The 24,718-nt window shown below is 37.9% G+C and overlaps 9 protein-coding genes across 9 annotated transcripts; 4 read left to right on the top strand and 5 right to left on the bottom strand.

Moving 5' to 3' along the window:
- Positions 1 to 7,790: 7,790 nt before the first annotated feature.
- Positions 7,791 to 9,939, top strand: BGW36DRAFT_409194 (uncharacterized protein; the record flags this gene model as incomplete). Its single annotated transcript, XM_046219098.1, has 2 exons — positions 7,791 to 8,163; positions 8,212 to 9,939. The coding sequence occupies 2 exons, from the start codon at positions 7,791 to 7,793 to the stop codon at positions 9,687 to 9,689; spliced, it is 1,851 nt and encodes a 616-aa protein (XP_046070836.1). The 3' UTR covers positions 9,690 to 9,939.
- A 1,167-nt stretch (positions 9,940 to 11,106) lies between these two features.
- BGW36DRAFT_409193 (uncharacterized protein) lies at positions 11,107 to 11,970 on the top strand. Its single transcript, XM_046219097.1, has one exon. The coding sequence runs from the start codon at positions 11,338 to 11,340 to the stop codon at positions 11,833 to 11,835; it is 498 nt and encodes a 165-aa protein (XP_046070835.1). The 5' UTR covers positions 11,107 to 11,337; the 3' UTR covers positions 11,836 to 11,970.
- Positions 11,971 to 12,470: 500 nt separating this feature from the next.
- On the top strand, positions 12,471 to 13,400 carry BGW36DRAFT_453817 (uncharacterized protein; the record flags this gene model as incomplete). Its single annotated transcript, XM_046221885.1, has 1 exon — positions 12,471 to 13,400. The coding sequence occupies one exon, from the start codon at positions 12,471 to 12,473 to the stop codon at positions 13,398 to 13,400; it is 930 nt and encodes a 309-aa protein (XP_046070834.1).
- An 802-nt stretch (positions 13,401 to 14,202) lies between these two features.
- BGW36DRAFT_429550 (uncharacterized protein) lies at positions 14,203 to 17,465 on the bottom strand (the record flags this gene model as incomplete). The annotated part of the gene is made up of 5 exons (XM_046220711.1): positions 14,203 to 16,256; positions 16,307 to 16,532; positions 16,577 to 16,705; positions 16,780 to 17,269; positions 17,317 to 17,465. 5 exons carry the CDS (start codon positions 17,463 to 17,465, stop codon positions 14,203 to 14,205), a joined length of 3,048 nt encoding a protein of 1,015 aa, XP_046070833.1.
- Positions 17,466 to 17,934: 469 nt separating this feature from the next.
- Positions 17,935 to 18,615, bottom strand: BGW36DRAFT_299234 (uncharacterized protein; the record flags this gene model as incomplete). The annotated part of the gene is made up of 1 exon (XM_046211511.1): positions 17,935 to 18,615. One exon carries the CDS (start codon positions 18,613 to 18,615, stop codon positions 17,935 to 17,937), a length of 681 nt encoding a protein of 226 aa, XP_046070832.1.
- A 294-nt stretch (positions 18,616 to 18,909) lies between these two features.
- Positions 18,910 to 19,812, top strand: BGW36DRAFT_205991 (uncharacterized protein). The gene has a single exon (XM_046209892.1). The coding sequence runs from the start codon at positions 19,183 to 19,185 to the stop codon at positions 19,765 to 19,767; it is 585 nt and encodes a 194-aa protein (XP_046070831.1). The 5' UTR covers positions 18,910 to 19,182; the 3' UTR covers positions 19,768 to 19,812.
- Positions 19,813 to 19,856: 44 nt separating this feature from the next.
- On the bottom strand, positions 19,857 to 20,948 carry BGW36DRAFT_298643 (uncharacterized protein; the record flags this gene model as incomplete). Its single annotated transcript, XM_046211448.1, has 2 exons — positions 19,857 to 19,984; positions 20,033 to 20,948. 2 exons carry the CDS (start codon positions 20,946 to 20,948, stop codon positions 19,857 to 19,859), a joined length of 1,044 nt encoding a protein of 347 aa, XP_046070830.1.
- Positions 20,949 to 22,120: 1,172 nt separating this feature from the next.
- Positions 22,121 to 22,294, bottom strand: BGW36DRAFT_299979 (uncharacterized protein; the record flags this gene model as incomplete). Its single annotated transcript, XM_046211583.1, has 1 exon — positions 22,121 to 22,294. A coding segment is annotated over one exon (174 nt), but the record flags the coding sequence as incomplete, so codon positions are not given.
- A 591-nt stretch (positions 22,295 to 22,885) lies between these two features.
- Positions 22,886 to 24,496, bottom strand: BGW36DRAFT_398833 (kinase domain protein; the record flags this gene model as incomplete). Its single annotated transcript, XM_046218459.1, has 5 exons — positions 22,886 to 23,064; positions 23,120 to 23,360; positions 23,422 to 23,783; positions 23,844 to 24,184; positions 24,243 to 24,496. 5 exons carry the CDS (start codon positions 24,494 to 24,496, stop codon positions 22,886 to 22,888), a joined length of 1,377 nt encoding a protein of 458 aa, XP_046070828.1.
- Positions 24,497 to 24,718: the final 222 nt, after the last annotated feature.

Here is a 24,718-nt window from a genome sequence, read left to right as displayed (position 1 = left end):
GGATTTATTACTATCCATAAACAATAAATTAATTAATATAGTATTTTTTTCTTTCTCTTTCTTTTTTCCTTCTTCTTCTCTTTCTTCATCCATAGCATCTATGTAGCCTTAGATCTAGTAATCACCTTATTTTAGCTTATCTAATAGATAGATAAAATCTGCACTATATTAACTAACCACTTCTATATTATGCACTGTTATTATATGAATTGATATAAAGGATTGATCCACTTGTATAACTGTTACATACACTAAAAAAATATTAACATCTTCTATTATAGATATATCTATTATATAATTAACTCCTTATTCTAGTACGCTTCTAATAAGATATATTGTATTTAATATTATTCTATTTAAATAATTTTTAATTGTATAAATATTCTAATCTAATAAATTATAGATAATTAGTTAATAATGATTAACTGTGCTATAACTGTTTAAATAATATAGACTTTTAACTTAGTAGATAGTTAGCTATTAATATCTATAAGAAGTAGGCTTATACTCTTTATTAAATTAGATATATTGAGCTTCTCTAAATATTTTACCTATTTAGTCTGCTGTAATTATAGATTGATCTTATTAACTTGATTAGTCTAAATCTTTTAGTCTATAATCTTCTGAATATAATATTAATATAATTGTATATTCTAGATTAACATTTTATATATATTATTGTTAGAAATCACTATTTTATTTGTCTTAGGAATAATGGTAAAATACTGTATATTAATCTTAATAGAAAATAATTGTTAATATTGAATAGAATAATATATCTAATTCTGTTTATACTAAATCTATTTCTACTCTATATAAATAAACTATTTAATCTTTTAAATCTAAGATTATTAATAATATTTAATCTAATGTTACTATATATTAAACATAGTAATATATACATATTAGTATAAATAGAGGCTTAATTAATATTAATATCTATGGATAAGTATGACTAATTATAGAATAGCTATAATCTAGATAGCTAGAATATCTAACTCAATTAGATTATATGTGATGTTAAGCCATATCTAGATATCATCAGCCAGTATGATATATATAATAGTAGATATATAATAATATATATAATACAAATATACTTTAATCTAATTAGATTATATTATATAATAACACTTCTAACATATTATAATAAAAAATTTCTCTAATTACTTAAAAAATATGTTATATATAATAATAATGATTAATTATCTTAATCTATATAATAAATACTAATACAATCTATAATTATAATAATAATCCATTATATAGATAATATCTAATATTACTATATCTTAATATATAAAAATCTTTAATAATCTACTATAATGTATTCTGATATATTCTAACCACTAATACTAGTTATACTCAATTAATATTATCTAATAAATATATCTTTTTTAATTAATAATACTACAGACAATCTTAGTTAGATATTACTAATTCTTCAATAATAAGCAATTGAATGATATAAAAATAATTAATCTAATTTTTAGAATAATTAAGCGATAAAAGCTGATTATAATATATAAAAGTTTTTAATTATAATTTATAATACTAACCCTAGATTTAACTAGCAAAAATAACCCTAAAATAGAGTTTGTGATTGTAGTACGGCTCACTACACTCAGGTATTTTGGTTAGAAACCAGAGAGAGATTGGGGTGTCAAGCTGAATGTGCAAACCACTGTATAATGAGGGAGTGCAGATTGGATTCAATATGCAGAGGTGAGGCCAGCGAGATAATGTCAAAACGTACTGCAATGATTCGTCTGAGATCGAAGATAGTCACTCAGGATATTCTGCTAATATAGTAAAGAAGTTATAAGCAATGCTAAGAAAGCTATTTTATTGTAAGATAAGAATAGTAGATAAGTTATTATAATACTAATAATAGTATATTATTTAAGTATGAATATAAAATATAATTAACTAAATATATAATGATGAACGAGTGTCTATATATATTAAAAAATATTGAAGCATCTATTTTAATATCTTGAATTGCTTACTTTTATATCTAGAGTTATCTACTTCTATATTTAGAAGTACTTGCTTTATTAGATTATGTGGTTGATATATGCTAGAATAAGATACTAATTTATAATATTTATATTATTATGTTAATAGCTATGATTAAAAGAAAGTGTAGCTATTTTTAGCATCATTTTTATAATATAAAATTATATTTAATAATAATTTTATTTACTATTGTTTTCTAAGTAGTCTTCACTTGGTGTCTATTTTCTATATATATTATCTATATATATAATATCTATATACTTCTTTATTAACTATTTATATAATAATGTCTACTATAATATTTATTGATTATAATTTATTGATTTTTATAATAATTCTCTTTTTAAAAGCTGATATTTTGATAATATAATAAATAGCGATTTGTATTTATATTCTTAGATTAGTGTCTTTGTTTTATAATTTTCTATATTTATAATAATGGTCTAATCATATTATCTAAAAATTCAAGTATTTAGAAAAATAAACTAGCTTATTATATTGCTAAAGAAGATTTTAAGATGATTATTCTTTATATTTATTATTCTTAATTTAATAAATTCTATATTAAGTATCTTGATTCTTCTTATTATAATGAGTATATATATTTAAATTAAAAATATATAGAATTATCTTCAACTCTTTCTAATAGTAAGTGATAGCAGCTTATAACTACTTAAAATTAAATTTATTCTTAAAAGAAAGAGATTTATAAAAAGATTAAATATTTATTTATAAAAATTAATTAATTATAAAAATAAAATAAGCTTCTTTAAAAGCATACTAGTAATTTTATAATAAAAGATATTAAGAATATTACTGAACTAGAGAGATTAAAAGAAGAAAAAAAAAATAATAAAAAGAAAAAGAAAGAAAAATGGCCAAATAGCAGATTAATGAAGCAGCTATTATTACTTTTTAAGATTATTCTAACTTAACTAGAAGTAATTTTCTTAGCTAAATTATTTCATTTAATCTCATTCTTTTTAATTTTCTCAATGATAGAAAGCTTAGATCTTTTCTAAATAATTTAAATAACTGATTGATTCCTATGAATTGTATTTAGATCTATATTCTGTCTATCTAATTAAGTAAAAGATTTTTTCTTTTTTTAATTTTCTTTTTATAATAAAGTTAATCTTAAATTTATTATTATTAATTTTATTTTTATTATTTTTTAGATTTTTTATAGATTCTAATAATAAGATATAAAATATAAAGTATATTTTTATTCTTATTGATAGCTAGAGTTTATAATTATTATTAGTAAGCTTTTCTTTAATTTTAAAAAATTTATATTTAATTATGTTGAGTTTATTATTTAATTTCTTATTTAGAATATTAAAATTTTTCTATTTTATAGTTCATTATAAAAGATAAACTTTTTTTCTTTTTTTAAGGATTAGCGCGTCCTTATACTTTTTATTATAATAGATTTTTATTCTTTACTCTATCCATTTAATATCTTATGAAATTATCTAGTAGAATGTTTAAAAGTTCTTAGTTTATACTATTATAACTTTTAATAATTCTTTTCTTAATATATTAGACTATGTTATTTTAAGAAATCTTTTAAAATTCATAAAATATGATATTTATTTTGTAATTATATTTATTATATTATTTATTATAAATTGTGCTATTGATAATGTTTATATCTAATTATTTTGTTTTTAATCTATATAATTCTATAAGTACTATTTAATTAATTGGATTATTCTTTTAGACTGGTTGTTAGTCTATTGGTAATTTGTTGTTGATAGCTTATATTTTATTTTATATGCTTTTATAATTATTTATTAGTATTTTGTTATGAATAGCTTATTATGGTCTATAATGATTTTACTTGATAAATCTATTCATAAAAATACTTCTGTTAATATAAGATATATATATTGCTTTATAATTATATATGCTGATATTGATTATAAGATAATATATTTAGTTAATCTATTGATAACTATTATAGTATTAGTATAGATTATTCTATATATTGATTCTTTGAATAATAGTAATCCTTGAATAAAATTGATAGTAATACTTTATTATACTTCTATTGATATTCTTAATATTATTATCTTTCTATAAGATTTATATATTAATGGTTTATTTTAATTATATTCTTTATATTATTAAATATATTCTTTAATCCTTTTTCTAAGAAATAGAAAATAATATAATTGATTTATTATTTTAACTATTTTATTAATTTCTTAATGTCTTTAGTTAAATAGATTATGATATCTTATAATAACTTCTATAATTATTTTTTATAATACTCTGACTATATTATTCTATATTATAAGTCCATCTTATAGTATAGCTATTTTATCTTATAATTCTTATTGAATTTATTTATTTTTAATAATTTTATTCCTTAGCTTATTTATAAATTCTGATTTTTTAATTTTAATAATAATTACTAATACTGCTTTATAATTATATTATAATATATTAAATTTCTATTATAAAATATTTATCCTTAATGCTTTAATATTAATTATATAGTTTAATTATCTGCTTAACATATTTATAATAATATTTTATTTTTCTAATATATATTTAATTCTATAGATATATTATAATAGCTTCTTATATTATTATATTTATCTTTTTAATAATTCTTTAATAATTATAAAGTATTTTAAATTATAATAATTATTTTTTATAACTATTTTATGTCTTAATTCTTAAAAGTAATATCATCATTATTAAAATATTATAATAATAGCTAATAGTTCTTTATTATATATATTATAATTGATTTCTATACTAATACATTTTCTTAAATAAAATACAATAATATATATTTCTTTCTTATTATTAATTTATTTTAAAATTACTTTTAATCTATATTTTGATACATTAATTCATACAATATTCTATAACTCTAAATTATATAATTTCAAAATTAATATATATATAATAAATTTCTTAATTTTTTTAAACACTTATTATTATATTATTATCTATTTAAATGATTTATTTTTCTTTATTAATTCTATTAGTAGAGTTATGATTCCTATATATCTTTCTATGAATCTTTAAACATAGCTGATAGCCTTTAAAAATAATTATATAACTATAATATTCATTAGAATTAGCTATACTAGAATAATATTTAATTTCTTACTTAATATCTTAAATCTATTTAATATATAAATCATTCTTAAATATTTAATTTATATTATATCAAATTTATATTTCTTAATTTTTAATATCAATTCTATTTTTATGAGTTTTACTATAACTTTTTATATATATTTATTATATTGGCTAAAATCTTTAGAATATATAATAATATTATCAAAATATACTATTATAAATTTATTTAAATATTCCTATAATATATATATAATATATTATATAAATTCTATAGATAGTCTTTTTAATCCTATTAAAGTAACTAGCTATTCATATAGATCTAAGTCTATTAGAAAGGCTATCTTATAAATATCATCTTTATAGACTTATAGATTATAGTATTTCTATTTAATATCAAATATTATTATATATTTTACTTCTTATAATAAATCTCTTTTCTATTTTTAATATAATGTTTTATTTATATTATTCTCTATTTTTATATTTAGATCTTAATAATCAATTACTATTTATTTACTTTTATTTTTTTTATTAATGAATATATTAGCTGTTAAGTTTCTTATTCTTAACTTATAAATATATTCTGCTTATAGAAATTTTTTAATAAATTCCTACTTAATTTTTAATTTATTTTATGATTTCTATTATTATTTAACTTATTTCAGAACTATTCTTAATTTTAGTGATATTCTAACTTTATATTCTTTTATATATATTAGTAATTAATAAACTTTCTTTATAAATAATTCAATAAAGTTATAATATTTCTTAGATAGCTTTTTAAATATCTCATTAAGTTCTTATTTATAAATCTCTTTAGATTTTAATTGGATTCACTTAATTTATTATTCTATTTTATTGATTTCTTTAGTAATTATTATCTTTAGTTACTGTTTCTTTATCTTTTTATTAATATATATTATTCTATTGTTTATAATTATTATTTATTTTCTTTAATTGATTATTAAATTCTATATTTTTAATTATATCATTTTAAGGATTATATTATATTGTTTATAATTTAATAATAAAATTTTAAATATAGTATTAATAATATATCTTTCTGATTATATAGTTATATTTTTAATTATTTTTAAGTATTCTTTATTAAATATTATTTTATCTATTATAAATATAATTTGCTATTATATAATCTACTTTATTAATATTTTATATTTTTATATATATTCTTTATTAATAAAGTTTATAAATACTTCTAAATTAATAAATATTCTGATCAATTTTCTACTAATTATTATTTATATTATTATTATTTTTTTTAATTAAGATTTAATATTTATTATAGGAGAATTTCGATTTGTACGACCGGAGCTAAAATCGCCTTCAGCCCCGGGATCACCATCTACGGACTAGTGCCGCCTAGAAATCGGTCACGTGGAACTATATTGGGTTTAGCGTCACTAGGGACGTCCGGATCGGGGATCGCGTGATGTGCGGTCCACGTCCAAGTATATAAACCGCAGGTGCGTCGCTCAACGACCGCCCTCGATTTCCCTCCAGCTTTCTCTCCGGCCATCAGACCCGTTAGGCTCCGTCCGCAGTCCCTCCGGTCGCAGGAGCTGAAAAATTGGTCGTCAGCCGGCCCTTGGTGTCACGCCACCGTTGTATCTCCTATACTTCTCGATCCACCAACATTCATCGTCAGCCAATTAACCAGCTTTTCGATCTTCTCCCTGGCTCCTGAACACGATGGGGGTGTGAAAACCACGTAATTCCAGAGCAGCCTACCGGAACGGGGTGGGGAGAGGTTCGGAGTTGTTCTAGGGATGTTACATTCTCTAGTTCTCCCAGTTAGTTGACTGGAAGCTACGTTTCTCTAGCCCTCCCTGATCTCAAGAATGCCGTCAAACGGGCATGAGAATCAGGAAAGCAATGAGAGTCTGATATCGATACTGCCTGTTTCCAGAGACCGGTTGACAGGTAGCGGCTGACTGGGTTCATCGATTTACTGCAATGGGGGAGGACATTCACCATTTTCAGATTCCACCACTGGCGCTCTAGGGAGAGAACGGCCGAGTGACCAATGCCATATCTAGCTATACGAGGCTCCGTTGGTCCTTGAAACGATAGCATCATGTGCAATGACCCGCCAGGCGCAGCGCCATCGCTTGGTCCACGTCTGCCGTATCACAGCACTTAGATTGTGAATCAGATCCCGATCACAAAGTTGAGTATACGCTTACGCCAATAGCAAAAATCCCGCATCCAAATTTCGTGTTATCCATGGCGTTTGAACTCTGGTCTACTGCGAGCGGAGCGTGCCGTATAGTCGAGATGTGGGAACCCCGAATCGGCGAGCTTCCCAGGATGTTCCAGTGTCCAGCCGCCTTGTTTTGCCTTTTTTTCCGTTGCCACTTTGGGATTATCCCAGACTAGGCAAGGCAGATTTGATGGTGGTGAGCTGATGGAGACCCAAATCAGAGAGCCATCGGCAATGTCGACCTGAGTTCGCCTCCTGCCTTTCCTAGGGTAGATCGGCGTTCAATAGGCCCATTCCATTATGAGAACTAGAAAAATGGGACATCTAGAAATAGCTCACTCTTGCGTATCAAGCTATATAAACTGCGTTGGTCCTGTCCAAGAGTAAGATTAAGACCCTTCCTCAGTATCGCCCGAAGTCATTCATTCCTCTATACACCTCTTCAGCCATGGAACCCAACAAAAAACCCATCACTCTTACGAATATGATCGTGTACAGTGGTCCTCCACATCGTCCTCGTAAGCGATCTAAATCACCGTTTTCTATTGATGGTACATCCTCTTTCCAGTTCCAAACCTCCTCATCTCTAGCCCACCCCCTTCCACCACGTCCCTCTGCCCCAGTGACGCACTCCACAATTCCTGATTCTTTAGACCGAGAGCTATCTTCTCTTTCTTCTACTGGCCCCGTCCAACTGCCAATTCAGCCTCAATCGGACTCCTCCCAATCAAGAGAAGCTACGCCGGTCAATTCTGTTGAATCAAGCAAAGAAGACAATCTAGATTGCGATATCACAACTGATATGAATGAGCATAATAATCGTAAGAAGCTATCCTGAAGATTTGACAATCTAAAACTGATCATGATAGCGCAAGGCGATAACGAGTCTCTTAGCGAGATCTGTCAGGCAACATCTCTTCAAGAGAATTGCCATTCAATACAGAGATCGACTCGTGATTCTCCAGTAGCATTCAATCCGGATGCAGAGTCCCAATGCAATACGTCAAATGATGAAGGCTGTGAGAGCGTAGTTCCAGAAAGCCCAGCATGGAATATACCAACTGATGCGGGAACTGATGGTACTAGAATGTCCAACCAACATTCTATAAATCTCCTGGACGATGCCGACCTCGACGCAGTCACACCGGAAATTAAAACATCAAGATTAGCCAAATTGGACCTTGCTAGTCAGAATGAAGAACTTGAGCTAACTGAGAATCACTGCCCTGATGAGATCGTTACTGGAAGCGATTCCCGTCCATATCAATCGCAAAGGACAGATGGTCTTCTACCAATTAGAATGACCACGAAACATACAAACCTACTGGGTGCAGGGATGAAAGGACCCAAAAGCATACCGGTTTTCGCTACCCAAAAATATGCTGGGCGAAACCGTCAGCGCCGCCGTGCTTCATCTGAGAGTCTAGAAAGTGACGATCCTGAGGATGATGATTATCATAACGATAGCCTTGGAGAAGGCGATATAACTGATATTGAAATTCTAACTCCCCCAGCTAAGCGACAGAAACGGGTCAGTGCTTCTACACGGTCTGCTCGTCGTCGAACAAGTTCGCAAGAACGAGCAGATTCCACAGCAACATCACTGGCCAACCTATCAAGTGCCTCGTTAATGGTGCAAACCTCATTCAGCCCGGAGACCATCCGCATTCGTGGTTATCTGACTCGTAAAGTATCTCTATCTGCAGTCCGATATTGCTGTGTGTTCACGGAAGACCGGGAATCGACGGCCAATGACTCTAGCTTGTTCAATTCATTAGCCTCATTTACCGGACCAAGTAGTGATGCAGATGAACCGACAGCCATGTCCGACTTTCAGACTATCGATATTGAAGGCCTATTCACTCGTGAACAAACTCCTTCGGGGTATACATGGAAATGCACCTTCAGAGAAGATAAAAGCTCCCCATCATCATCGGGAGCATCACCCATTACTGCTCATAACACCTCACCGGGCACCAAACGGCCAGCTTGCAGCAGTGGGCGCATTTCGAGACGAGTCAAGAGAGTGAAGTATACTCACAAAGAAGACGCTCTCATCATAGACCTAAAGGAGAGACAAAAATTGACATGGCCCGAGATTGCAAAGCATCTCCCAGGGAGAACGATTAATGCTCTTCAGGTACACTACTTTACGGAATTAAAGGATGGAAAGCGCCAGAAGACGGAAACGGCGCTCAGACAGGCAAAAGCAGGGCAACAACAGAACAAAGGTCTTTCAAGGGCACAGCCCAACCGACCACGTCCATCTAATGGTGTACCTCCCAGACAGCCGCGATATAGACTGCGTCGGAATAGACAGTCGCCTAGTCGCTACTCCCCAGAATAGGCCAGCTGCACTGCCACGTCATACGATATTGAGGACTGCCTTCTCCGATAAAACATTCCCCTTCTATGTTTCTCACCCGTGCCCTTTGAAATGTCCAAAGTTCCGGTTTTACTAAGTCTTAATTATGTTCTGCAATACTACTTACACTTTTGATATCATGTTGAAACATCGGTATGTGGTGGAGCGGATTGATATCTATTACGCACTAGTTAAGAAAGATCAATCCTAGAAATCTTTTGCGAGAAATATCCTCAAGTAGATATATATTCTTATTATGTATATAAAATCCACGGTACTTTTATCTGCCTAGTTCCTACTATTATTGTTAAGACACCTGTAGTCATTTACTCTCATCCCTCAATATTGAATAAAAGAGCCATTATGCTATTCTTCCTGTGCAGTATTCATTGTTTGAAGCCTTGAGGCCGTAGGACGGGAAAGCAATCTTGAAGGCAGACAATAGCAGGTAGGCTGCGTATGGAATGTTAGCCCACTTCTCTTTTTTATTTCTCGTTTAGATGTCAGAGCACGTTCAATTCCACTCCATGAACTCTATCATCATTAAAATCAATCTTCTTTGTAAGTAGCTGGGCTTACCTGATTATAGACAACGTCATGCTCTGAATTTTATATATATCAAGTACCCAATTGCTCCAGCAACGGAAGCCACGACCACGAGCCCTATCATGTAACACAAGATGCTTGTTGGTCGAATGGGACCTACGTTACGCATATGGCGGTCGTGGTGGACATTGTCGCGACTGATGAATGGCTGCTCGGTATAGGCTGGCAAGGGGATTGCAGCCTCAAGACTCTGAGACACAGAAGGCATGCTGAAGAATGGATAATGTGTTCAAATATAATTTCGCTCGATAAGAAGATCTCAAGGACTCTGAAGAATCTGTAGTCCAGAACTACTGAAATCATATAAGTGCCGTCTTATATACCTACAAGGATAGCATGGCCTCAAAATCGAGTAAAGCGAAAGCTGCTCCGCCACATCCAATATGGTACATCCCCATCTTCCAGAACATAGAGCATCAAGTCCAACGTTAGCGCTGGTGAAGGGCACATACACGGACGAAGTCATAGCAGCCACTATCATGGTTCTAGAGTCAGCTGAGGCAATTTGAATGGCGATTATTAGCTTGAGGGAGATGAAAGGTTAATAATAGTCTTTCCTCAAGTTAGTTAGAAAAGAGGCCAGGCAGATTCGTTCCCTAGAAAGGCTTAACCGAGGGATGATACACCGCCAAGCAAATCGATAGAGCGTGGTTTTGGGCCTAGGCAGCTTTTTTTTCAATAGCCCTTTAGACGACCAAGGGTAAGAATGTCATGGAAAGCATTGGGTGACACGCTGCGCCACCGAGCAGTTGATCTGCTTGGATATGGCGGCCCACCTCATGGTGGACCATCGGCACCTGAAGGGAACCTGCTCTTGTATGAATATTTCTTACATGTCTGCCTTGTACAGCCCATCGGGAGGCTCTGAATTTGCCATTCTGGCCCTTCATGACTTCTGCGTGACATAAAGCCAGGAGCATCCCCCTTCTGCCTCTGTGTATAGTGCATCAAGTTTCTCCAAAAGAAGTTTATTCCAAGTAATTATACCCAACTTATTCTCACCAATTATAAACTTTTAAACCCAATGAAGAATTACTATTCTACACAAGGGTTATTCCAACAAACTATCCCCCAGAAACCTCGGCCGAACATAAGATCAAACGTGAACGACCAATTTCTCAAAGACGATGAATCACTCCCCGATATCCCAACTCCAATAGACGAAGATGGTGATGAGACACTTTTCAATACTTCAACAAGGGAACTCAACACCGTTCTTCCTCCGCAAACATGTGTGAAATCTAAATCAGATAGTCTCATCCAACCCGAGTCAATGACCATCGTCAGCAACGATCGCGACATTGGAGAGTTCATAATACACGAACTTATAGACAATTTAAGTGATATATGTAATGTTAGAAACAGATTTGGATATCACATAGCTGCCATTCTCCGCTACTCCAAGATGCAACAGATCATGTTTCCAGATCACACAAAGCTCAGGCTAACTTGTCTCGGTAAATTCGACATTTTTTCTAATACAGAAAGAGACGAAGTGATAGACAAGATAACAACAAAATAAGGCTCTTAGCCTGTACTTCTCTGGCTCTATCAGACCGTTCTACCAATTTTTTTTGGTCGATGGGGATACAGGGGAACTTTGCACCTCACACCTCAAGTTCCCTCTTACCACCAAGCGACTACACTTCCATGTATGGATATCAAGATTAGAGCAGCTGCTTCAGGTATTCGCCTCAAGTTGCAGATCCATCGTGGAGGTCAGTATGTTAAGCGAGAAATATTCGAAGGCACAGCTTGCAGGATAAGATCTGCCCCTAGTAATAAAGTCGAAAATAATGTTACAACAACCTCGCATACAGGTGATAGCAACAGGGGCCAAGGTCTAGTTGAAGTGATCGATTATCTGTGGTCTGGAAACAGTAAATGGCATATGGCGACAATGGCCTTACTGGAACAGAACAGTAAGACCAAAGAGGAGTTCTATGCAAGGCTTATACGGGCAAGGGAACCCTATGAAAAATATCTGGTCGTATCAGACCTACAAAGCAAGGAGTGTCTTGCTTTGTTCCGCCGATTCCCTCCTTGTGCGATCAAGCAATTAAAAGATCAGCTTGGAGAAATTTCTCCCTTTGGCAACAAGTCTATTATTTGATATGATAAGTTTTTGATCTTCAACCTAGCAGATATGGCTTAATTATGGTCAATATTATCTTTGAAGATCCGTCAAAATCCGTATCCCATCTCAAAAGAATCAGCTGTGACTTACCACCTCGCAAAAGACATGCAAGCGACACCCAAATATCCTATGAACGACAACCTGGCTGGCTGTACCCGCCCTACGATCAACTGGAAACCGTGCCGGTTTCTGTTACATCCATGAGTGCGTTTTCCACTATATATGACACCCTGCGTTGTTCTGGTGGCGTTTCAGACTCTGAATACAGGTCCGATATTCACCCTAATGACCATGGGCACGGTATCGGCCATGATTCCCAAGAAGGCAAAGTTGATGGCGGTGGCCCTGCGTCCTCGCATGACCTCTTTACGCTGGCTAGCGACGATGATCGGCATTCCACGGACGGGGATGGGGGCAGCCATGGATTTGCAGACGATATATTTTCGCATCCGTCAGAGAATGAGCCATCCTTAGGCAGTGTCTCCAGTACGGGACCTTCCCCAGATAATAGGAACTCTCCAATCCGTGACCCTGCTACTCGTCTAAGGCAACCAGCGACTATTCAATCTTCGCAGAATCCACCAACTGGGTCGGATGGGCATGACTCAAAACGAAGTCACCGCGCGCTCTCAAAGATACCGTCGGTAATATCCGAATCAGAGGAACTCGGATCTAACCTTGAGAATTCCGACTCTGACGCGGAACCGGATAATGATGATGAAGATCCCAGAAGCCTGTGGGAGTACACACGTATTGTGGCGCGTCGTGTTGATTCTTCGGGTCGCAAGTTCGTAAGAGTTAAGTGGAAAGCTACGTGGGAGCCTGAGGACGAGCTAAATGGGTTGAAAACGGCGCTACGACTGTACGAAAAGCGAACACATCGAGAAAAGCAAAGCTCAAAGGAAATATGTTTGAAATGCGGTGCGAGAAAGCGCAAGTTTCCTGCCTAAATGGCGTTCCTTGAATCGCAAGAGGATTCTTAGGCTCGACTATCTCGAGCGATATCCGTAACTTCCAGCAACATCTCATTAACCACAGTATTTACCCTCACATACAAATATCCAGATGAGCGAATACCACCGAGACCTAGGAACAGGATTAATATTAAAGAAAGACTGACATGCCATCAATCCTCACTTTGTCCTTCAAAATTCATTGAGGACGTGCATGAAAAATTTATACAGATCGACGCTCGTGCCTTCAAAGAAAAGCCAAGCACACGATTTGCACGGTCCATTCCAGGTAGCCGCAGCGTTCAGGACGAATTGGAGGTACTGTAATTAGTCATTGCTCGAAGAGTGCAAGAAGTAGAGACGAGATTTCATTCCATTATTCTTCCTATTGACCGTTGAATATTCTGACAATGAATAAACAAACTCTTGCGTAATGTATGCCAAGGGAGTCATACTTCCGTTTCAGGTTAGTGTGGAAACCGCTATCAAAGGCACGTATGGGCATATCGATGCGATTAGCATGCGACGTGTGAGCAGCGCTTAAATAGACAGAGGGAACTTAAAACTGTATATACTATCTCGAATACTTTGCACTTCGTATTTGCATTGTTTATCTCGATGGATCAGGTACGCAGATAACAGGCCAGCCATTTCTAATCGGATGACGGCCACTGTTTTATTTACTTGCTTTTTGTCCCGTCATTACAGATTTTCTTTAACAGACAGAATGGTTATTTGCAAAATGTTGATAGTTGGTTTCTATCAGAATTCATGTAGCAATTCTCCCCTGCGCTCTGCCTTACCAAGTACCACTAGTCACAGGCAGACGTTGGATTATGGGCGTGCAACCCGCACCAGTAGCCATGCTCAACAGTTCATTGCACCATTGTTCCTGGACCATTTTATCCGACACATAATCAACGAGGTCAAATGCAATATCCCAGTTGTCGCGATTTGTTCTAGGATTAGACCAGTTTTTAATGAGGAGGTGGAAAAAGTCAAGCGTTTGCAGCTGATGGCAAAATCTATCCTCTAAGAATAATATCCTAAGCATTGATAATTCACCCCACTGGAGAATCTGATCAGCAGCCTCCATGGCAGGATTTCGAAGAAACTTCTCGTTGTCGAAGTCCGAATTCTCAAGCATATAACGTAGCATGGCTTCTGAGCCATAGAGCGAAGTGATGCTGAGAGGATCATATAGATTACTATCAAATTGAAATCTAGGGTTGATTGCGCAGCCTGGGCGACAGTTTTGTTGAATCCAATTGTGGAGACGAGTTGAGCCCGCCTGGCACAGACTCTCTATACTTGCAAGGCCTGGAAGAGGTTCGGCCTTGATAGCGCCGAAATGTTTTAGCCAATAGCATGATGCGTAGACGAAGAACTCGCCAAAACCACGATCAGTCGGATCGTAGCGAATCATATTTTCTTCCCAGGATTCCCATGTGCAATATGGATCGTACTCGACAGGCTCTTCACTATCATTAAATAGGTTAGATTCTTGGGGCAGCTCTGCGATTGCCACTTGCTCCTCAGAGAACAGATCCCTATTGCCAATATCATCTAAAAGAAGATATTTGATGCAAATATCCAAGGTAAATGCTTCCAGGTTCTCAACACGTCGTTGGCGAAGAATCATCTTATCGCCTTCGTTTAAGGCCGGGCCTTCTTTTATGACGAACTTCTCGATGGCAAACTCCTTCACCGACTGGTGTACGAGTCGAACTTGACGCTTCTTTAAGTCATTGAAATCGATGGGAGCAATGAATGGATGGATAAAACTCATTACTCTTTGATGATCTACTAGCCGATCAAGGGCCGCCACGGTAGAAACATGTTGAGCCGCACCCAATGCAACTGCCCAGGCGAGCTCCAATATGCTAAGAGGTCTGCGGCTGATGGAGAGAAGTTTCAAAGCTATCCAAGCTAGGTCCAGACTTTCGGGATCATTCGATGTGCAGCGTGAAAGCAAGGTGACATAGAGATCCGTGAGCATTCCGGGTAGTGGTATGTCTTCCAAAAATCTTTCCATCGGATTGGCTGCCATGATTTTTTTTACCTTGATAAGCTCAACAATCATCTTCGTCCATATAGCATTTCCTTGAGCTAAACTGGATAGCTTCTTTATGACAAGAGCTTTGACATTCGTCGATAGCCTAGCTAACTGAGTTTCAACTGTTTTTTCAACGATGATGCGGTCTCGTTGAACGTCAGAACCTAGGTCAATCCTAGGCATTACGTCGAGCTGTTCCAAGATCTCTTCTTGAGGACGGAAAGACAGTATGGTTTTGAGTCCCAGGATCTTTTGTGACAATATTTTCAGAAATTCGAGAACAATGATTTGCGATGCACTACCGCACTCGTCCAGACCATCAATGATGATGAAAATTGGGCGATCGACTGATTCTAGCAGCCTTTGCAGGAACTCCTCCAGTTTTTTACTACTTGCTGCTGGATTCATTCCAGAAGTCAGAGCGTGATCATACCACTCGAAGAATGGCCTTTTCAGACCAGGGAGTTGATTGAGGAGTGATAGAATCAAAGCAGAGAATATATAGACAGCTTGACCCGTCTCGTCGTCCCGGCAATAGTATGTGCATATCTTGGGCTTCGGGACTTGATCCTCGCTTCTTCTGCGCAGCTCGTCCACAAGAAAAGTCACGGCAACCGTTTTTCCACAACCCATAGGACCGACGATCGCTAACTGCTGAGAATCGGACGCGTGATACCAGTTGGTAAAGTTGGTATTTGACAGTAAGAAATCGCAGGCCTCATTAGCTCGGAGATCCTGTAAAGTGTTATGGTATTGATCTTGAGGGAGCAACTTGTCACCACCGAGCCAGCCAGAAACTGTCCCTGTATGAGAATGATATAACGGACTGGCGTGCGCGAAAACTTACTTCTATCATGATAGAGCATAGTTCTCATTTCCTCCATAATCTCGAGCGTCGCTTTGTCTAGAAGTTTTCGGAGGGACTCGGAATATTTCAAGAATTCTTGGACAATATTTGGAAGGCGGTCATTCTCTAAGATTATTTTCATTATTAATTTTGCGCCTTTCCTGGTTAATGTCTCAAATGCAACTTTGTAGAATTCTAGGAGTTTCTGGTATACCAGCACCAGTGCCTACAAATCATTAGCGAGGCCTTCATAATGTTATTGTAGCTTACCTTGTGAATATCTTTCTTATTCACTTTTTGACCAAGGGTGTCACAATCATCGATGTAGGAGATTTGATCTCGCATTTCCGTAATTTGGCTCGCGAAGTCCGCATCAGCGGTTGCAAAACTGATAATGATCTGTGCATATATGATTCAGTGCTTCTGATATGATGATCTCTGCTTCTCCAGCAGTTTTTATGAGGCATTCTTACCGTAGTCACGCTTCTGACAACACCAACAACCGTTGATGCAGTCGGCTCAAGGTTTGCCAGTGGACTGGCCAGATCTAATGCTTGCTTGAAAGTTTCTAGAGGTTTTTGTATAGAATGCAAATACCTAACACCCCTCACGAAGGCAGATTCCTGAGTTACGTCTTTGTCGATCTCTTCAAGTTTTGTGAATAACTGCGCGACATTCTCTCCCTTGAGGATGGCAACATCTATTTCCTCCCCCAGACTCTCTACGGCCTCACGGTACGCTGCACTCCAAAGATTCGAAGAAACAATAACGCTGCCGGCGGCATCACGACGAATCGGCCCGCCGGCGGTCTGGCGTTGTTCGAGTTCGTCCCAATGGGCGGTGATCTGGTCAGTTTGAATTTGAGCCTCGTCATCCCCAATATTGGTCGATTCCCTAGGGATAGTGTTCGCTTGATTAAGAGGCAATGCGCTGGCAGCAGATGGCCGCGAACTTGAAATCGGGCTGCTCACCTGATTAGCATCGTTGAACCGATAAGGTGTAGTACGTACTTGGTTGCAAGACTTGGGCCTGTTTGGGTATTCTGGGGTAAGTAAATACCCATATCGTTCGAAGGACTTCGAGACCTTCCTCGAAGTTGATTCCATCGTTGTCGTAATCTACGTCGAACGCCTCCGTTTTCTGTTGCGGAAGAAGTCATGGTCGTGGCAACCTTTTAAACTGTGGTTTAGCAGTCCTAATCAATATTAGTCCCTGAACCTGCGGTGTTTAGACTCATCGACAGAGTTTGCTGCATGTAAATACTCAAATATAGAGGATATTTTTGTATTCAGGATAACTGATGGGTGTGGGACTGTTGACTATTAATAATCCCACTTGGGCAGTCGTTACAACAATTACCCCTCACAAGAAAGTGATTTGATTGGACCAGCCTCATACCAGCTTTCAACCCCTGTAGTATGGCCTCCTTTGTGCGAATTCCGAAACCCCATTGTCAAGTAGAATTTCATTGTAAATTATTGCGGAGACCCTGTTACTAACAATAAAATTATAAAGCTGCGCCCTTCTCCGTTGAAACTCATCAAATGCGACCAAAGCTAACCGGAGATGAATTAGAATGGACTGGATTACTGCGGTCCATTCATAATCATCTGTCGCGTAGGACGGATCTATCCGTCGCCGGCCAAGACAACCCACCCAAGTTCTTGCATTAATTCCGTTACCGAAGGGTTCGGAGGTCTCGTGTAGAACCTGACGATAATCTTGTTCAGGCAGGCGATGCCTCTGAACCTCACATCAATTTCCGTCAACACATCTCGAATAAACTGGGTATTCTGGTCTTCATTAATCAGGTCGCTTGAACCGGGGCTATAAATGAGGGCCTCCAGTGCCTTCAGGTTGGTGCATTCCTGCTGGAGAAGCTGCAAACTGCGCAAGCTATCTTCCGTAGGCCTAATTTCTCCCAGTTGACCTATCCTCTCAATAGTCGGAAAGTTGATGCAGAGATGGGACAGTAAACTTGCATTCACATGTCCGATCCTGACTAGAAAGGATTCTAGGAGGTGATTTGTTGTTTCCATGAGGGTAAAATGATTATTACCGTAGAGAACCGCCCTGGCCTCATCGGAAATCTGTTTATTGGTGTATAGTAATGCAAGCCATCGACAGGGTATTTCGGGCGCAAACATCTCCACTCGAGATCCAGAGTCTTGAAAAATATAGAGCGGGTGTGGAACGACAAGTACTTGTTTGTAAATATTATTACGAATCTCGATAGGCAAACCAAGGAAACCGACAAAAGCTGAGGCCGTTTGCGATGATGAAGCCTTTCCTAATCTCGAGTACGACATAGTAGGATATTAAGGTATCTGTAAGAAGGCCGTGACCGTCTTTCATTCAGAATCGATTCTTAATTGAGAAAAAATCTGAAAGGCTTATTGTGGGAGGAGGAAAGCTCGTTGATTTCCGCCGTTTCTTTCGGTACGCGATGAGGGTAGATCTTGCTGTTCTACTGCCAGTTATCCGCGTTCATAGAAGGTGTATTTGAAAGATCAACAGCACGATCTGACTATATCCTACTACGGCCTCACCATCAGCATGTGTTAAATTCATTTGTATAGAATGTATCATGTAGTGCAACATACCGGTCGTAATGGATCCGACGTGCAACTTCGAAAGCGTTTGTAGTGTTTCACCTCCTGCCGTGTCCCATATTTGAGAAGAGAAAAATTGGTTGCAGATTCCGATAGTGTCACTAGATGTTAGCTAGAGGATAGAGCATACGCTCCACTGGATTCACTGAACAACCAAATGTCACAAAAATATGAGAATGAATATGCCATGAACGTCTTAAAAAGTGATTAGTCAGTAACCTAACCCAGTTGAAGCATCACACTAATCACGTGATTTATCGACGAATGGGGTCAATTTCGAATACCTACCACAGGATGCCGAGAACGAAAAATTTGATTGCAACCAATGCAGTTTTGCCAACCCCGGTCGGGATTGACTTTCATGCTGCCCGGCTGTCCGTTATAAATGAGAACACTATAACTATATTGCCCTCCACCCTCCGTCACCAAAAGAAACGACTTCCTCAATCGTCAGCGAGTGCACCCTCAACGATGGAACCCTCGAGCCAAACAAAGGAAGTCCTAGATCAAGTACGTACTCTTGCGACATGGTTAAACGACGTCTTGGATGAAGATTATTGGCGGCCGTATCGTGCAAATGTCGATGTTGAACAATGCAGTCATCCGGACCGGGTAAATAAGATCAGACCTCTGATTAGTACCGGAAATATTGAAGTAAGTCGTGACATTTCCGTTTTGCTTGCTGTGATTCTAAGTGCTTTCTCTCCAGGTCAAAGGACGAATGGCTTTTCTAATCAGATTTCGTGGACCCTGCAACAAATATCTCGAACCAACATCGCACGAAACCTTCCCAGGGGAATTGTTGACGTTATACCACGGAGACGCACTCTGTCCAACCGCGAATGGTAAAGCGTTGGCCATCGGGGAATGGATAACAGTGACAGAGCCTCCCAACATAGATGTTGCCCACCAAGACACGTTACTCCTGTTCGTGCTCTTTACAAAGCGGTGAAGTTGTCCATATCGATGCCATAATGCTCGAAGTCAGAATCCTCAGCATTCTCATCATAGCCACCATTTTTCCAAATCGTTGAAATGCTGGGCATAGCAGCTGGAAAATGATTATCTGGAAATGGTGAGCAATTTTCAAGTTGGATATTGATTCCAAACTTACCCTGCGGAAATGTGCGACCTGTCTGTGCTGAGCTGTACGGCGCGAACGTCAATATAGGATCAGTTGCAGCGTCCGAAACTAGTATGTTTGTCATTGATTGATTAGGCTCCACAACGACAGGGTGGCCCTGGCTATTACGTGTGCTGATGGCTGGCACACCGCATGTGCCAGCATGACTTGGACGATTTGTCATTCGGTTCCTCTGTGAGGGGGAAAATACGTTCATCCCACTGGTGTCACCATCGTCGAGTGAGCGCTGATTGTCATTTCCAACATAACTGATGGCCGAGTTTCTTGAGTGCCCCCGTTGATGACATTTAGTGCCAGAGTTAGCTGGTGATTGTTGTGGGAAAACGCCAGTAATATCTCCATCGTGCAAACGCCGACGGGAGCGCGGCTCTGGGATATGCTTCCGTTTTGATAATCTTGCTGGTTTTTTTCTATCCAGCGTCTCAACGATGAACAGGAAATCTGGATGAGGTTTGATGACATCAACCGTCATCAAAAATGATTGCAGCTGAATCTCTGGAAGACCTTTGAGCTGTTTCACGACCTGTTTGTCATCCGTTGCTGCTGCGGCGAGAGCTGTCACGGCGCGAACCCCACCGTGCGTGAAAAACTTCGCTTCTAACGATGTGTCGTCTACTGTTCCAGCCTTACACTCTGCGACAATAGTATGGAGACGATACGGTGTAGTTTGCCTCTTAGCCTGAAGTGAACGACGGAATCGATCTCCAAGTCGAATTCGGGTAAGGGTGTCTTCGTCCACTTGCAGGGAAAGAAACGCCTTGATCAAGGCCTCAAGAACGAGATTAGGATCTTCTCTCAGCGCCTCATCGACATCAATCAACTTGTTTGGACAAATCACCTTGAGCTCGGGCAATTTCTGAGCAGAGATATCGCTTGAGAGAACCATTGTTAGAAGTTGACAGGAGTATGTAGACTAAAGAGAATCTATCGAGCAGAATATGGCTCTCGTTGAATAATTGAGGAGAAGAAAGCGGCTCGTCACTGAAACTGATGTGTAGAAATTGACTCTTGGCGAAATCTGCGGGTTGAAAACTGGCGTTCGTCATAATTAAAGGGGAATAAAGCGCACGGTCACCATCCACCCATCAGTCATCAGTCCTGCATTGTCCGCTTCCTTACTATCCGCCCTTCCAGTGAAAGCAATCGGGCTTTTCAGTCTTTGCTCCGGCTGCCTCCATAAAATCCCTGGATGGGTGATACGATTGAAGAATTTACTCAATAACTATTTAGACAGGTATCCGCCATCCCTCCGAGCAATGTTCATGTGGCTGTAATCCTTTCAAACTGAACGGCATTTAAGCTATATTGACAGGGCGGTTAAATTGGTTTATACCTTCATTGGAATGGCAGAACTGTCATAATTTTCTTTCCGCGACGCTTATTTCCCGCTGCCACCTTAACCACCTCTGAGATCTTGATATAATCTCCGACATGATACAGCAAGAGTAAAGACAATTTTTTTTTCCATTGCCTTCATTTGCTGCTGCGCGAACTGCACGACTATTGCTGTTTGAATAGATTAATCAATACGCGCAATGGTATTTGTCGAGTCAAACGAGAAAATTTAACATGATTTGAACACGCTACCAGGCCAGCCAGGGGAATCAATTAATGTGAGCGTAACCACTCAGCATATATCTCAAACCTTCATCCTCCGATAACCCTTAGTTATCCATAGAAACTAACAGTATTGGCACACTCGACATTGCTCTACGTAACACTTTGGTGGTCTGCTGCTAATACATGTTTTTTGAGAGCCACTGAAGCTGTAGCTAATCAACTCCGACTATAAACATGACCAACAAAATATTGCAAATGCCTCAAAAAAGTTCAGGTCAGAGTAAAAGCAAATCTAGCTCTCAGAGAAATATTCCCCCCAAGATTCCTAGCCTAAAAAAGGATTATTGTGCCTTGTCATCAATTTGAAGATAACCTTTTCAAGGCTTCTTGACCTTATTCCATCTGTTATGATCCGACGCACATTAATTCCATTAACATTGCACACCTCACGCAACTCTTGCTGTGAAACATGAAACGTGAAACTTGAAACAATACACTTTATATGTTCACTGTGTCACCAATTATCTTAATTAGTCGCATGATATCGTTGGGAATATGGCGCTCGTCCACCTCTTTGCTTTCGTCATACCACCCCTTAAGTTTAGAAACATAGTGGTGTAGTGGATCGTTCTCTATCCCCAACCGATGCTGATTCCTTTCGACTCTCGGTTCCGCAGTCGAGATCGGAAGTTAGCATTTTCTCAATTCAAACTCCTCCATTGTAGCGCAAAATACGTCGCCTTTTCCGGTAACTACCTGAAATCGCTAATATAACGAATGCGTTTCCATTATCCCAGTATCATAGACGGTGCACTGCGTACTCGCATGGTTTGGCTTACAATACGATGCACCTAAATCAGACACTCCATGTGGCGATATTCACTATAGTCCGCATCTCAGATGACTCAATCCTTTTGTGGAATTCAGATAGCAAAGTTGTCTTTTGTGAGATTATTTTTGTTGAGTTGCAGGTAGATTGGCCGCCAGGCTTCGATCAAGTGTAGAGGTGGGTATTTCCGGAAGATGGCAGGTCTCCCAACTGAGTAACGTTCTTGCCTTTTGCTCCTCATTTTTCTTCAAGGATTCTTTGTTGGTTCCTCCATCTAATACCCGTGATGCAAATATAACAAATGGTTTTAGTTCCAAAAGTGTGGCAGTAACCCGACCGCAATACGCACGAAAAACTAAACAACGTAGTTTTGTGTATGGTGGAGATTGGTCTACAGCACTATGATAATCCCGAATTTCTCATACCTGTCGTCGCTATTCACCGTTAAGAAATGGGTGCTCAATTAACTGCCGGGCCGTTTTTCTCTCCTTTGGGAGCCAGGTAAGCATCTGACTGACAAATGACAAGAAGGCTTGTCTTTCATCCCCCTCTAAAGACGGAATTGTATCTTTAAGGCTTCGGGCAGGTACTAGATCATCGTGGAGGAAATTGCCTATAGTAGATAGTTCAGTGAAAGGACATGCACCACACAAGTCTATGTAGCCTACCCTTGTCGTCAAAAAATGGCCCACCAAAGAAGTCCCGCATGTTCCTGCAATGCCTTCCTGCATCATTCTGCACGGAGTTCGGCCACTTGTACCCAGCCATGGCATCAGACTTGGCAAGTAATTCCTTGGGAGGCGGGCCAAGCAGCCCAATCATCTCCGCTAGATGTGCTTTCGCATCATAATGGCCTTGACTGTCATAGACACTACAAAATAGATCTGTGCGTTCGAGCATATTCCATATCTGTTGAGAAGAAGGTTAATATACAGGCTTGCCTAATTTGAACCACTCCAGGTTTTCTTACCAAGACTCCAAGATTCCATATATCGGCACTAAATCCCCAACCACTGCCTAGGACAACTTCAGGAGCACGATAGTGATCTGGCTGTATGGGATAAATGCCAACTTCCTCTCCCTTCTCCAATTCACCACCCGGAGGATCACTGTCAAGTCGACTTGCCAAACCAAAATCGGCGATTTTGGGGATCATTTTCCTCAACTCCCTCCAGTCAAGGGGCCCGAAGTCGTTGTGACAGCGGTAGATTGCTCTATTGGTATCAGCATCTACTTTGCATTGAATAGACGTGATAGTGGAATGCTCTTTGATGAACTTGGGGAGAATATCTTCGTTTTCGAAGGTCATGAGAATGTTATCGAGCTTTAAGTCTGCAGATATATCAGCACTGTCTCAAGGAAAATAGTTGACAAACGAGGCAGGTAACTTGCCAGTATGAACGATCTTGCATTCTGAGTGGAGAAAGTCGAGACCAGCAAGAAGAATAAGAATATACCCTTTAGCAATCGGTAACGGGAGTTTCTGATTGACAAACCGTTTTTGGAGAATCCAGAGCGGCTCTCGCAGAGGTTCATAGACCAAACATAGATGGCGGTCTACAGGCCCAGTCACCTCAAAGCTCTTGAGGCAGGTTCGCACAATGCCACGGCCGCGGTGTGACACAGTTTGTCGTCCAATATGCTCTTCAATGTCACGCTCATGACTAGCCTCATCAGCATCGCGATTATTTATTATTTTCAGTGTTATAAAACGTTCGGATTGCCATCGATATCTAATAGATACAACATGTTAACAGTAACCAGAGACCAGAGACATAAAGCAGAACATACCTTGTTGTGTCTCGCGCAAGCCATACCGTCGAATGTGTTCCCCAGCCAATCTTAACCAGTAATTGATACTGATTAGCAAGGATTTCACCAGGTTTAGCCGGATAAAAGTATTTAGGGTTGTAAGTTGGACAGGCCTCCTCATCAACAATTTCGTGTTGAGGGATCGAGGGTGTAGGAGTTGGAAAGAACCGAGCAGATCGAGAGCGGAAAAAGGCGCGATCCATCACACGGCTTATTGACCGCATTCCAATCATATGACGGGGATCTTCCTTCAGTGTATCGGCGGCTATTTTGTGAGTTGTGTATCGATACTTAACAAAGAGTAAACGAAAGCTGGCTCCTGCGTTATGTACGGTTATCAGGAAAAAGCAACGGAGGAATGTTCCAAGCCGCTCTTGGCGGCGGTCCCTTATACTAAGCCCTTTTTGTAGGGTTCCACTAGGATACGTCTCATGTACAAACACATTTGTAGAAGG

This window comes from Talaromyces proteolyticus, assembly GCF_021365285.1.
Source record: "Talaromyces proteolyticus strain PMI_201 chromosome Unknown BGW36scaffold_8, whole genome shotgun sequence".
Lineage (NCBI taxonomy): Eukaryota > Fungi > Ascomycota > Eurotiomycetes > Eurotiales > Trichocomaceae > Talaromyces > Talaromyces proteolyticus.
This window is presented reverse-complemented; position numbering and strand designations above follow the sequence as displayed.